A 15523-nucleotide genomic window follows, 5' to 3' on the forward strand; every position below is an offset into this window, starting at 1 on the left:
CTCTGCAAGGCATTGGTAGTCAACTACTGGCACTTTGAGCAGTCGTCCGTGTCGTAGCTTTCGCCCAGACACCACAAGCAGATACGATGCGGGTCCGTGATGGACATCTTAGGCCTACAGTCCCTGCACTTTTTAAAGCCCGACCTCGAGGTCGGTGGGGTAGAAGAAGAAGACATTACTGAAGCAGATAAGAGAACACGAGGCGCGCCGAGTTCTCAAAGCAAACACGTTTGTGGGAAAAAACAGAACTGAGGCTACCCACGCCGTGCGTCCTACTTATAACATCCGATGACGTCACTCTCGACGGAGGCCTTCGAGGGACATCGACCCAACGCCATTGACGCAGAATGCCCTCTGATGAAAAATTTCCGAAGCAGCACAGCTGTGGACATTACATGTCAAAGATGTGGAATACGTTGGAGGACACAATCCATTCGAAGTGCTCACTTCATTTAATTATCACCTTAATCCGTCACTGCTTAGCATAACTCACAACCCATCACCCCTCTAGCAGAACCACCAATCCATGAATGCCATCACACTTCTCTTTTACCACTGTAGTATTACTTCTGATCCATTACTTTGCCCAGCGCCATATCATGCATAATCTGTTAGCTCATTCCTTCCCTCTCCAGTATCACCCCAATGTATTTGCATCCCTCTCCAGTATAACCACAATGCATTGTGCCACCTCTTCTTGAGCATCATCTCCACATCATTACAGTCTTCCCTTCCACTTCACTCTGATAAAAAGACGCCATTTTCTAACCATGATATATCAATATTGCCTCCTTCTGATTTCTTACTTCTGTCTCCTATGCCCATTTTCCCTTTCTTGTAATGGCCCTCATTACGACCCTGGCGGATTTTTTCCGCCATCGACGGACTTTCCGGCCATGGCGCAAAGTCCCTTTACGCCATGGCGGATGGCGGACTTACCGCCCCATTCCGAGGTCGGCGGGGCGGTAAGTCCCCATTGACCCATTTACCCTTCCCCATTCCCATTTCGGCCCCATAGGGCTCAATGGGAGTGGGGAAGGAGTTAATTACGCCACCGTAAAATACGGTGGCGTAATTAACACCAAGGTCCCAGAGCGCCATGGATTTTTCCGCCCGCAAAAAGCGGGCGGAAAAATGACCATGGCGCTCCAGGAACTCGTAGTTGGCGGTAAGGGGTCCGCGCAGCTAACGCTGGCGCAGACCCCTTAGCGCCAGGGTCGTAATGAGGCCCAATGTCTTTTTTCCGTTTTTATAAAGGATTGCTTTGCAAGTATTGGGATATACAGGCTTGTCAAGGGGTGACCTACTACTGCAGAATTGTGAAATAAAAAGCAACACTCTCCCAAATGAGTTTAAAAAAGGTTCATAAGTTTTATTGTATACCCGCACACAGAAAGGTACAGTGTAACACAAGAACAGAACTTAGCCAAAGCGCAGTACATAAAATAAAGTTTAAACATTGTTTTTGAAAGAGGAGACCAGAATCCATTCAGTTTAAAATGATTTCAGCTCAAATGGTATCTCTAGGAACATTTGGGGAATACCTCGAATGATGAGCCCATCACCCATCTCCATAAAGCAATGGCGTCTATACCAGCTTAATGCCACAGGGGTAAAGGAACCATGGGCAGAAGGCATGCCTCTGTGTTATGCACATTGAAAGCACGTTTCTTTTTGTAGAAACCACCTGGATCAGATGTTCCCATGACTACGGCATGGGGATAATTCCTCTGCCTGGCTCAGTGGACTGCAGTGGGGCCCGAGGGGGGTACCTCTCTAAGCCTGTAAATTATGGGCCTGGGAGCAAAATGGGCAAGGTCTCTGGGTCATCTCCCTGGCTCCCACTTGGTTTGTTGGGAACAGTCACATTGTCTCAGCTCAGGCCAATGACAAGGGTCCAGCCCCTACACACCCCACTAATCCATCAATGGAAACCAGCCCTAAAGGCTTCATTCCCTAATCAAAGCCCTTGGTATTAGCTGCAGAGCAATGATAAGTCACCAATGCCCATTCCAAGGGCCTGCAGCTCCTTTTAATTGCCATGGGTTTCCCCCCAGTGCCATTGCCTCTTTTTGGCGATTTTGGTATTTCGCCATTCAATGCCTCCTTAAGTGCCAAGGACGAGGTATCTCGTCCTTGGCAACCGGGAGGTAATCCTAAAGACGGAATACCTCGCCCTTGGCACTTAAGGCGTTAAACAAACCTTCAGCTGCAGTGTACACAAAGATGCCTGTCTCTTTAATAACACATTTAATTTCCATTCAATAGACCCTGCTAGCATGTGTTGTGACAGGAACATCAGGGAAGTCATTTCACAATGTAAAAGGCAGGTGTTTTGAGTCAGGGAATCCTATGATTACAATTTTACAAAAGACCACGGATTGTTTCAAAGGACAAATAGTGTTACTGCAGAATAGTCCCTCGGCAGAATTTCTCTGCCAAGAATGCAGTGTTGCAGCTTCACCGGGCATGCAGACTATTCACTAAACAGAAGAGTGGAAATTGAGTATATCACATTGAAATCACATGCTGACAGGGAAATTGCTCTAAGAACACCACAAGCAGATCAGGAGAGGTTCACAGAAGGAGTTCTGGCTTTCGGGATGCTGGCCAGGCCAGGTATAGTCTTGGGTCCATCCCCTAAACCCAAAGAGGTCACTGGTGCACTCGGGGCCCTATGGGAGAGGGAAGTGGGCAGGGCCAATGAGGTTACAGGCAGTTCAGGAAGGTGAAGGAGACATTCCAGGGAATGTTCGGCCCAGCACCTGTCTCTACCGCTCTCTACCCTCTACAGTCAACAACCCATCCCCCGTATGAGTAAGTAGAGGGTGTTACGGGATCCCAGCAAGCCTGCATCTAGATTACACTAAGGAAGATGGTTCTGGACCCCTGAAAACTACAGTGACGGGAGAATAAGGTGAGGTAACCTCCTATGAACCTGAAAGACTGGAGAATTGGTGCAAGAGGCCTGAAGAACTGACTACCTGCATCTGGCATGAGAGACCATTCTTTGGATGCTAATCGTCCTGTTTCTATTTACCCATTTTTGTGGGGGAATTCCCAGTTTTCATATTTTGGTTTTTCCATACCCCATACTTGTATATAAACCTGGCTGCTGATTAGAAGAAACCCTGTAGTAAGGCATACAGCAGATTATTGAATATGGGTTTAGTACAATATCAACCTGCAGGTGTGTAAAAGATATTGAGGGGCAGAATAACAAAATGAGCATGCTGACTAAAACATAAGAAACCATCTACCCACTTATACTTCACTTTTTCTGTTTTTCCTTCTGCTGTGCAATATACAATTCTAGGTTTGTTTGGTTATTATCTTTGATGTCAATTATTCCGTGTTATCCGGTTTCTTTTGTCATCATTATTGCCTTATTGGGCTTTTTAATGTGTGTATGTTATAATTTTTAGTAACATCACATTAATGGTTTCATGTATGCCATGGGAAATGAGAGCTAACCCGCTCCCAATTCTTACCCCGAAGAGAGCATTAAGCTCTTAACACGTATCCGCAAGTTGACAAGTTATGACCGACGGTGTAAACAAATATAAGATCAAATTACAAATAAAGTAGACCATTAATACAGAGACGTAATGATGTAGTATGACTGATGTTTGGAACAAATGTGAGGTGTTTGCAAAGAGAATGATATCGGGATTACCTGGAGGCTTACTTTCCAACTGCTTTACATGTGCAGAAGTACCTCACTGGCACACACCAGGGCTAGCGCAGCAAGTCTCTACCATCCAAATATTTCTTTTTCTCCTGCTCTCAGGTTTTCATCTCCCCTCAGGGTCAATGTTTTAGCACCTTCCATGTTCAAGGGTACATCACCTCTGAGATTCCAGGTTTCAGCAGTTCTCACGTGCTGCCAGTGTTCCATCGCCCTTCTGGTTCCATGTTTGAGCACCTGTCAGGTTCAGGTGCTGGCAGTGTTTCACAACCCTTCAGGTTCAGTGTTTCAGCACCTCTCAGGTTCAGGTGCTGGCAATGTCTCACCACCCTTCAGGTTCAAGATTTCAGCACCTCTCAGGTTCAGGTGCTGGCAATGTTTCACCACCATTCAGGTTCAGGATTTCAGCACCTCTCAGGTTCAGCTGCTGGCAATGTCTCACCACCCTTCAGGTTCAGGATTTCAGCACCTCTCAGATTCAGTTGCTGGCAATGTCAGGTTCAGGATTTCAGCACCTCTCAGGTTCAGGTGCTGTCAATGACTCACCACCCTTCAGGTTCAGGATTTCAGCACCTCTCAGGTTCAGGTGCTGGCAATGTTTCACCACCATTCAGGTTCAGGATTTCAGCACCTCTCAGGTTCAGCTGCTGGCAATGTCTCACCACCCTTCAGGTTCAGGATTTCAGCACCTCTCAGATTCAGTTGCTGGCAATGTCAGGTTCAGGATTTCAGCACCTCTCAGGTTCAGGTGCTGTCAATGACTCACCACCCTTCAGGTTCAGGATTTCAGCACCTCTCAGGTTCAGGTGCTGGAAGTGTTTCATCACCCGTCGGGTTTAGGATTTCAGCACCTTTCAGGTTCAGGTGCTGGCAATGTCTCACCACCCTTCAGGTTCAGGATTTCAGCACCTGCCAGGTTCAGGTGCTGGAGGTTCAGGATTTCAGCACCTCTCAGATTCAGTTGCTGGCAATGTCTCACCACCCTTCAGGTTCAGGATTGCAGCACCTCTCAGGTTCAGGTGCTGGCAATGTCTCATCACCCTTCAGGTTCAGGATTTCAAGGTTCAGGATTTCAGCACCTCTCAGGTTCAGGTGCTGGCAATGTCTCACCACCCTTCAGGTTCAGGATTTCAGCACCTCCCAGGTTCAGGTGCTGGCAATGTCTCACCACCCTTCAGGTTCAGGATTTCAGCACCTTTCAGGTTCAGGTGCTGGCAGTGTATCACCACCCTTCAGGTTCAGGATTTCAGCACCTCTCAGGTTCAGGTGCTGGCAATGTCTCACCACCCTTCCGGTTTAGGATTTCAGCACCTCTGAAATGCAAGCACTCTCTGGCTTCAGCATCTCTCAGGCTTAACTCTGACCCTACTCTCTGATGTCCCAAGGTCCTCTGATGCGGAGAGTTTAAAGGCGTCTGTTGCTGCAGAATGTCGTCTTCCTCTTCTGCATGGGTTGTTTCTTCTTTTAAGTTTAATTTCATTGGTAGCCTCAATGCGAATCTGTCCCTCCAAAGGGGAATTCAGACTTCTGCAGGAAGTTATGAAGTGACCAGCTGCCATTTTCAATTCCCTTTATACTGACTTTTCTCACACAAGATGCAGTGGTGACAATTTGATAATCCAAGGTCGCTGCTGACTTGGAAAAGGGCTTGGTCCACAGCAGAAAGGGGCACGACCATGTCCACGTAAAGTCCTAGCAAACCACCCAAAAGAAGCAATCCCTAAACCCTAAAGTGAACTCATACCTGAACCCCTTGATGCATCCAAAAGTGGGGAAGTGGGAACAATAAGATGGCGAACGCGGTTCTGGAAGCTGGATTCTAGCACACATTAATTAGAAGCCGGTCCAGACACAAGAAAGTATACATCCAAAGTCCCCCATAGCAAGCCTGAACACCGGAATCCTCTTAGGCCAGAGAGAGGCTTGGAGACAGGGTCAAGGCCCTATAAAAGGCAGACCTGTGGCAGAATAGGGAGGGGCTTTAAAAGGAGGAGCTCATTCCGACCAGGCTAGGGGTGAACAGAAGGAGCTGGTGAAGGAGCACCTCCAACGTTTCCCTTAATTCATATTCTCTCTCTCTCTCTCTCTCTCTCTCTCTCTCTCTCTCTCCCTCCCTCTCTCCCTCTCTCCCTCTCCCTCTCCCCCGCCTTTTTCTTTCCCACACACACTCTCTGCGTCTGCTTTTTCTGTCTGCTACTTAAGCTTCCTGTTTGCACTGTATTTCCAACGCTTGCTTTACAGTGTGTGATATGTATGTTGTCTTTACATTTTAGGTCTATTCAGGACACATTGCCATCTCAGCTTGGTCGCACCACCACTTCACCTCATCACCCCACCTTCCCCCCTGCGTCTGGTATGTGTGGTGAACAAGCGACAAAGAAAGGGGAAAGAAAAGCAGATGGAGTGATAGAGCAGGAGGGGAGAACTGGGGAAAGAGGGCGAGGTGGGCATTGAGAGGTATAAATAAGGAGACCAAGGAGGATTTAGAAATAGATAGTGATGGCGAGGAGGGTGAGAGGAATGAGAATGCAGATGGGAGAGAAATAAAGAGCAAAGGAGAGCACCATTTTGAAAGTGAATGGCAGAAATTGGGGGAGTAGGAAAGCAGAGTCGAGGTCAATATGCTCACTGCAGCAGGAGGGAGACGGAAGAGTGCAGAGAGCAAGAGGTGGAGTGGAAAGGATCGGTTGAAGGGGAACTGGAGGGAGGGAGCGAACATGTAGAAAACTGAGCAAGGGAGAAAGAGAAAAAGAGGGAGGAGGATGCCAGAATAGCAAGAGACGAAGAAAAAGAGAGGAAAGGTGGGTGGAATAGTATGCAGGGGGCAGAGAGTATTATACTAACTTGCATGTGCCGGCTGGCTGGGGTTCTCATCACTGTCTTCTCCGTCTCGCAGACCCCATAGACTTGTGCTTTGACCCTCCTTGTACCGAAGTGGTGTGCTGTCCCCTGGAGGCCACCAGCGATTCGCCGTCAGCCTTCACCGGAACCAGCATCCTTTCCAGTACACCGCAGTTCCTGTCAGGTAAGACTTTGATAATAATGTGATAGGGGAGCGACGGAAATGAGGTTGCTGCATGGATAGTTACAGACACAACGTTCTGTGCCCTTGGGACATACAGGCTTGGCCAGTCGTGTATTCAGGCTTGCCTGAATAGAGCATTGATGGTGTCATGGGTGGGAGCAGTCAAATGTTCTTGTTCACCGGGGAATCCATTTTAGGTATACTGACTTGCATGGCCCCTGCCGGTGTGAAGGGGTCTCCCCCAACAGCTTCCAATGCTCCCCAAATCTCCTGTAAGAAGGATAAGGATCCCGCTGCTGGAGAGCCAGTGTTGCAGGTAAGTGCCCTCCCCTCCCGCAGGATTGGACGTGCTTGGCTTTAGCCGCTATGCGAGCATCTTCCCCGACCTGTCTAAATATTCCAAGTATTTGCATGGAAGTAGGCTGCCGATGGGCCTTGCTGCAGGCAACTCTCCCTCTGACGCCAGGGGATGTGCATTGCCCCGCTTCCCCTTAACTAGAGAATTGCCCAGCAACATTGCTTGCGACCGCTCCGATCCTCCTCCATCCTCACGCTCTCCACCCCCAGATTCGAGAATAAAAGAGCGGGAGGTGTGATCCTCTGTGTGACGGCGCCCTCCCTCTGGAACTCTCTCTCTCCTGCAGCACCAGGAGTGAGCGCTCTTACCTTTCCGTCAGAGAACTGGTGAAAAACGTGGCTGTCCAACAAATATGATTAATTGTTATAGTAACTATATTGCATCTGTTTCCCCCCTTGACTTGACTTTTTCTCTACCCGTCCTGTGTACAAACGCCATGATACCTCCGGGCCTGGGCGTTACATAAATGCTATAAATAAATAAATAAATAAATAAATAAATAAATAAATAGATAGATAGATAGGAAGTATGAACACCAATTCATCCCAAGGCACTGTGCTCCAATGCACAGCTATACTCTACTTGCTCAATGGGGACATTCTTGCAACACGCTCCACCAAAACCAGTTTTCACTTGGTGAATCCTTTTGACTTTAGATTGAAATTCCCCACTTCCTTAAATGTAGATAATCTATTTATTTCATCAGTTACTTAAATGGGCCTAATCAAGCAATGGTTTGACCTCTGCCTTACATTAGAGGAATTGTTCGGAAAGTACATTTTGTGATATAACATTTCGAAGCAGAGCCTTCACCCTTTTGGCCAGGGAGAGTGCTCCCTATTGGCTTGGAATAGTTGCAACTTGTGAACCACGGGTGAGGTGTGTCACGTTGCCAAATTGTTAGCATCCGTGTAACAGTCCATCTCCAGATGAACAGTCCGCTAAATAAACAGGGCACACCTTGAAGAGAGACAGTAATATAGGTGGACCCTGGAGGAAGATCCTTTAAGGGAACTAGCTGTTTAGGTGTTCGCCAATTCTTTTTCAAATCAGTCACTGCCTTTGAAATAACTCAGTGGGTTGAAAGCTTGCCGCTGCTGTCATCTGTGTGTGGCTTGCAAGTCACGGTTCCAGTTAGAAGTCTGCATCTTGTCTGCCTTCCCGAGCCCTGAGGTCCATCTTCTGTGCCTTTCTGGGTATTGAATCCCACTTCTTGTCCCCGCATGAACTTGTGCCTGGAAACTCGAGGAGGAAAAACGCCTGTGGTGAGTGTTCTATGGGCACAGGGGTAAAAGAGTGTCTGGGTGCTTGTTTTGAGGTCACTCTGGTCCCTGTTTCTTATTATGGACAGCGCCAACAATTTAATTCAGTGAAAACCGAGCTGCACCTTCGCATCTCAGAAGGATGAAGCCCTTTCCCTTGTACTGTGTCTCCGGGCCTGATTCATGGAACGTTTTTCTATGGGACTGTGCCATTATAAAACACTTCCATGAATCAGGCCTTCATTGTTCCTTGCTAGCGTGTCAGTCATTTGCAGAGATAATACACAAGGTCAGACGTTCAGTGTCCAAGTCATCTTCAGAGAACCTGAAAGCAGGATCTAGTCATCCCTGATTTCAGTGAACTCCAGGTTGATTTGACTCATTCAATCAATATCACAGAGTCCTCTTCAGTCACCTTAAAGCTACAGGCGACATAGATCTTGGCAGTCAAGTTCCAAGTTCAGTTCAAGTTTTTATTAAACAGTCCGCCTCTTGTATACAAAAATTTGCAGAATCAGAAGAATGCACACAATAAATTAGCATTAAAATATGTAGAAGAACGACTAATTAGCTTGTTTCAACTTCTCTTTCACACGTATGAAGCTGGAGTGGCACACACACAAGATTCTCATTTGTCATGACCCCAAGAGGTTGATGGCTGTTCCAGGCAGTCGAGGAACACAGTACACGTTATTGGAGACATATGTTGTCCTCTTTGGCAGGTTGAGAATGACTTTTTATTCCTTGTTGACTCTAGTATCATTGTAGGTTTCTATGTTCATTCACCGCCTGTTTTCTTTTTTCCCAGCACATTTTGCTGAAAATGTTTTGCCGAAAAATATCGATTTTTTTTTATTTTTATTTTATTTGGGGGTTCCCCACCTCCCCTATTATTTATTCCCTATACACCACCTCACCCTACCCCTCAAATGCCCTCTCCCCCCTTGTTTTTTTTGTTTGGGCAAAACATTTTCGGCAAAAAGTGTCACGAAAAAAAACGGCCGATGAATGAACGTCGTACCTATTCTACAAATACCTTGCGTAATTCTTTCATCCGCCGCTTAGCCAGGCACCAGATCGCAACCGCCTGAGCTAGAAGCCGGCTTGATTAATACTCCTTTGTAGTCAGTCCACTCCAGTAGGTTCCACCCGACACCCAGTCATCTCTGGCTCTTATTAACGACACATAAGGTTGAGGGTACCCCCACTTAGTGTAGAATGTGGTTCTGAGTCTGACCGTTTGTGCCGGGAGCCCAAGAGCCGGAAGCTTGCTGGTGGGGTTGTGTGACTACATGCATTTCATTTGCTGGACTGGTGTGGAAGCACCTGGGTTAGCCAAGATGAGGTCCTGTGCACGTCTACCGGACCCCTATGGTCCCATCTTTCACTGCCCCTAAAGAGGATGCTAAGCCCTGGTGGGTGGAGTCAAATCCCAATGGTGTCGCTTATACCCCACTCTTCACCTTAACGTCATCCCCTTCTTAAGCCTAGGTTGGACGCGAGGACCGTTGATATGGAGGTGGATATGAAAGGGGTTTAAGGGACTATGTGCCCACAAATTACTTCATTTCCCTGATGTGAGAGCAAACACTTTATGCAGCAGCAGGGGTGTTGCTAGGTCTGGAAAAGATCAGGGGATAAGCTAATGTCGAGACTGGTGGGATTCGGGGCTAGCCCTTTTGGTTGTAGTTCCTGGGCTTCTATCCAGGGCTATAACCAAAAGACCCGGTGCTATAGCCCCTCAGCCCACCCCCGCCCCCCCCAGCAACGCCTTTGTGCAGCAGATTGAGGAGAAGCCTATAAAGGAGTGTGCCAGTATCACCTGCTTCTTCTACAGGCTTGCCAGCCTGCCTGGAACAACATGTTCTTCCTGCCCTGTATGAGATGACGTCTCCAGTAGATTGATGTGTGCTAGGTAACCTTTGGGATGGCATGTGTGCTGTTCCTCTGGGCGCTAGATTCTTGTGCCTGGCCAAAAAAACATAGGCATATGGCTTTTTGGGATTTGGGTAATTTGTCTCTTGCATGGCTACATTGCTAAAGAAATCGAGGGCAGCAGAAGCGGTCTCGTGTGCCACATTTGCAGAGAGTGTTCTTTCCCAAAGGTATTAACCATGGAACAGAAACCCAAAAGCCAATTTCAGACTACAGGAAGTAAAGACACTTCTACATTCCATTGCATTTATTACTGTACTGTACCCCATCTGCATGTATGTACATGCCTACCACAGGCACTGTAACCAAGCCTCGAGAATTCTTTTAAGGCTGCGCCCGTCTACCTGAGGGTTTGGTGCGCATTACCAAATAAATAAATAAACAAACAGCTTCTGGACACCTTGTGGAGTTATTCCAAAAGCAAGGTATGGAAATGTGAAGTGTTGCCTTATGGTTGCCTTATACAGTTTGACAGCCTTGGAAGGTGTGGCGAGGCTTGTATAACTCCTCCTCATTGACTGATGCTCTGTTCTAGATGTCTAGGCAGCCCATTCCCTGGTGTGACCAGATGAAAGGAAATCCAAAGGGAGGCCCTTTGGCAGTAATTGATTTTAAACCTACTATTAATGCAACTTTCAAATTGGTAAAGCAGTGTGTTGTATATCTGCTTGCAGTTTGTAGTTTTATCTTAAATACATTTCTCTTTAATTTTGAATGGTAGTGTCTAGTCATTGTTCGTTTTTTGAGCTAGTTTGTGGCGTGCCAACAAGCCTGGTGTTGATTAATGAGAGACATGTATCAGGAAATAGACTTCACAAAGCCAAGGTTTATCATGGTTCCCACAAAACACTATGAAATTAAAACAAAACAGTACGATTTCTCCTGATTAAATCCCACTAATGGAATGTATATACCTGAAGTAAGGGTCCTTAAGTGTCTATGGCACATCTGTCCTTGTCTTTGATGTCCTTTTAGTTACTTCAGCATTAGGGCCTTGTTCAAGGGTTCACACCGTGAATCAACGACAGATCTTGGCAAAGATTGGAGGGGGGCTGGGAGCCACCATGCCTGGGCCCCAAAGCTCCCTGCTAAGTGTGGGCCATCAAACTAGCCATAGGAAGTTATAGGAAGGTGCTTTTACACCTGCGGCCCTAGGGACCTGTCACTGGTTCTAAACTTCACCCAATCTATGGCATCCTAACAGCTCCACATTGATCTTGTGAAGTCTACTCTCCTTCCCATCCTTCCCGATCAGTAGATCCTAACTCTTGTCTCTATCACCTGCTTGGCTCTCCACCACATGCTCGCACATTCTCCCCCCCCTCCACTCTGGCATACCAGACATGTAATGTGCTCGGGATGCTTCTTTCCATTAGTCTTCCCAGGCTGTTCCTTCTCTTCGTCTGTCCTTCCTTGCTCTTCCTGTCTGTTGTCATCTTCTTATGAATTTAACACCTCCTTTCTCTCCAATATCTTAAACACCTCCTCTTTCTGATATGTTACAACCTCCTCCTCCTGATGTCTCACTGCCTCTTTGCTCTCAGTCTTCACCTTCTTCACATCCTGAGTATTCACCCCTTCTCCCTTCTGATGCCTCACCTACTCCCCCCTACTAATATCTCACCACATCTTCCTCGTAATATTTCACCTCCTCCTCCTGATGTATCACCACCTCATGCTCTTTAAATCATCATTCCTGATATTGACATCTCACCACTTCTCCATTGTTGCTTATCACAATATCTCTCTTATTTTGTCTCGAACCACCGCTCCTCTCCTTCCAAGTCACATCCTCTTACCTCCATCCGTCACTGCACTGGGTTCATCCTCTTGTCACCTTTTGCCTCTACGGTGCATCTTCTCCACACCTTTGCTCCTTATGGAGTCCCACAGCATAATTCCAACTCCCATCCTTTGTATAGTGCCCTGTCCTTGCCTGCCAGTATCTCCGCGCTGTCAGGTTTGTGTGTTTTGCATTTGGGGAATATGATTGGTTTGTATTAACAATTAGAAAATATCTGGATCAGGTGTTACCTTGGAACCTCTATTTGCGTGTGTGCACTTGTGATCAAGTAGTGCAGAGCTCTGCACGTTTTTCTTGCTTGTGAGTCTGCACTGTCACTTGCATGTTTCCCAGGTGGGAGTCATACGAAGGCCGGTAAGGTTTGTATGTGGACATTTCCATAATGGAGGCTCTCTGCAATGATGCACTTGCCCTCATGGCTCTCTGATACAATGTTGATATTTCTACAATGTCTGTCTACATGTCTGCTGATAGAGACCTGTGCCAGGTCCCTGCCATGCCAGCAAGGAGGGTGTGGCTATACCAACGGATCCTATCTATACCACCCCTGCATCTCTTAGAGGGTGGTGGTACCCAACCCCAGTGGTCCCCCATCATTTACTTTACGATCCGGGCAACTTTTCCAGCAGACGTCCCTTGCTCTAGATATACTGTCAAAAAATAGCAAGAGTTATTTTGGAACTGTACCTGCCCACCTTTTTTTCAGGATTATTTCTGTCAGATTTGGTGATAGACTTGTGGTGGAACTTGCTCAGCTTCATCAGCCCACCTAATTAAAGAACACAGATGAAATGCCAGGGTTCTCTTTTGGAATTGATCCAGGAGCTCTCTGTGGGGGCAGGCTTAGGGTGATATGTGCAGTAACTCTAGAGACTCTCTGTAGAGCCCTGTCTAAGGGTCCATGCAGAGGCTGGTCCGACTATCCCCTTAGATGTGGGTGAAGGGACAATTGGATTAGAGTGAGGACACTAGCTCTGTGCAGGTAGGTGGTTCAACACATTCTCTATGGAGATGGGGTGTATGACCTCTGTACAGAGTACTTGATGAGAATACTTTGTGCTCGGGGGCCATGGTTCATATGCTAATAGACTCAAGCCCCTATCGCAGCGGTGAAACCGTGTCACAAATGAGGCAGCATGTGATGTGCCAGTAGGAATAACAGGAGTTTCTGCCGATTAGAAGGTTACTGATTTGTTCACCAAGCCACTGTAGATGAAATCACCTGTGGACAAACGCTCCTGGAGGGAGAGTCACTGTCGCAGCCACTTTTGTAAATCCCACTACTATTTGTACTGTTGTAAAGAGCATTCTCAGAATTAGAGGTGCAAGTCATTAGAGCATGCCTAAATGTTATCTTACACCAAGAAAACTCAAATTCGGAAAGAGTGATCCCTTTCTAACTCCTATGTAAAATGTAAATGTATGTAAAAACCGTTTTTTTGGGGAGTGTTTCCTTGCAAATAGGACTCATGTCTCTGCTTTACCACTAGTGTTATTTCTGTTGACAGCCAGCTTCTACTCGCTGCTTGTTTGCCGATTGCTGTGAACTATAGAGGACTTTCCCTTCAAACATCTCTTCCTGACCTATTCATTACCTATTACACAGGATTTGTATTAAGTTAGAGACATTGCTCGGGTGACTTTCATCGAGTCTTAGTTGTAGGGACCAGATATCTCTGCTTGCTTGATCTACGTGGTATTTCCTTCAGTTTTCTGACTTTCCAAATGATAGAACAGCCAAAGCCATCAAGGTAATCCACTAGAAGACGTCAGCTGGTTTTAAAGGTGCAATTTCAAAACTTTGATTATCACTAAATTGATGCATGTCCACACGTATCTGTCAAATGAATAGAGGAAATAACTAAAATAAATGGTTACATAATTAATACATTTCCAGGATTTGCTAAAAACGAAGACTGCTCTCACAGGACTATAAAATGTCCACACAAGTCATAGCATTCCAAATGGACATTACATTACATTTTCTTTAGATCATTAATTTAATAAGTGTATATAAGTATTCAACTGTTTATACATTACACAAACAGGATAAAATAATTCCATAAAATTACAATATCATATTAAAAGAGAAAAGAATAAAAGCCTCGTCTTAAAAACCAAAATAAGAATTTTGTTGCCATAATACATAAAATAGTCTCTTGACTAGCTGGTGCTCTAAGCCAAAATGATTCAGTGTTTAAAAGGAATTAAACCAATCTCCCAAACATTTCCATTTGCAGATTCTGTAAAACACTACATTCAATGATTAAATGTCTAAGAGTTTCAAAAGCCAGAGCACAATGTTTACACACTCTATGATCTCTTGAGATATTTTCTCCAACTCTCATCACTTCCCTGGTAGGAAATAAGTTCAGCTTCAGCCTCAACATGTCATTTGTATACTACTTGGAAGGATGTTTTCCTTTGTTTTAGATATGTTGGAACAACGTTAATTGGTTTAATTTCAGATTTAGGATGGCACAATAAACGATCATTCATAGCTAGTGCTCGATTCTAACTTTTCCCGGGTTGTCTATAAGTTCAAATGGGCATTTCAGGAACCACAAAGGCCACAAGGAACACAACGCCCCCCCCCCCCCCCGAGACACATTGATAGGTCTATGGACCCATAGAAGTGAATGGCCCAGTGTAAACCTGTGGCGGCAAGTAGGTGGTCTGCGCTGCACATGGGGCCCTGTAAACAGTTCAGACCTAAAGAAGACCAACCGAAGGATGACAGGATTCACCAGAATAAGTCCAGTGGAAGAGTTTCACTCACCCGTCTCCAGGATAGGTGATTGCAGAGGTGAGTAGTGACGTCACCAGCAGGGAAGGTTGTGGGGCCAGCGCTTGACAGGCTAGCTCAGCCTGGGAGCCGTACAAACACGGAAGAACATAACAAACCCCCACAGGTTAATACGGGAAATCTCAAGAGGAGATCTCAATGAAGAAATGAAGCTGGAGTAATTCCAGTGGAGAGCTTGCATAGTGGAGTCCTTGGAGCAGCAGCGGAAAGGAGAGTCTCCCTGGTCAACCATATGGGCAAGTTCAACAAACACCTACAGCTTTAAAAGACTGGGCCACTGAACCTGTTGAAGATCTTCAGGCGAAGAAAGGAAGACTCAACAGTGACGATCTAGCAATAGTGACCCAAGTCAAGTGACCTCATTCATGATTCAACAAAATTGCTGCAGGAGATGCCACCGTTGGTTTCCACAGAGGGAGGATGGTACTAGTGTCCCATTACCCCTATGCATTGTTCAACAAAACACCGAGAAGAACCAACAACCAGTCCAGAGAGAATGAAGGATGCAGTGCCTGGTCCTAGAGGTCAAGCATCAAGGGGGAGCAGAGACTCACAAATTCCTCCAGAGGTACACCTCCTGCTGTCCCTATTAAATTGAGGGAAAGGAGCACCAAATATGATTCCTCCTGGTCACGGAAGGCAGTA

At 46.3% G+C, this 15523-nt stretch overlaps 1 protein-coding gene across 1 annotated transcript in view; it reads left to right on the forward strand.

Moving 5' to 3' along the window:
* Window positions 1–15523, forward strand: part of MYRF (myelin regulatory factor) — a 568116-nt gene that overhangs the window by 487438 nt on the left and 65155 nt on the right. The window contains exons 19-20 of the mRNA XM_069623888.1: window positions 5962–6041; window positions 6585–6713. Coding sequence (XP_069479989.1) covers window positions 5962–6041; window positions 6585–6713 — 209 coding nt within the window. The remainder of the gene's footprint in view (window positions 1–5961; window positions 6042–6584; window positions 6714–15523) is intronic.

The sequence above is a fragment of the Ambystoma mexicanum genome, chromosome 11 (genome assembly GCF_040938575.1).
Source record: "Ambystoma mexicanum isolate Mex_15411 chromosome 11, UKY_AmexF1_1, whole genome shotgun sequence".
Taxonomy (NCBI): domain Eukaryota; kingdom Metazoa; phylum Chordata; class Amphibia; order Caudata; family Ambystomatidae; genus Ambystoma; species Ambystoma mexicanum.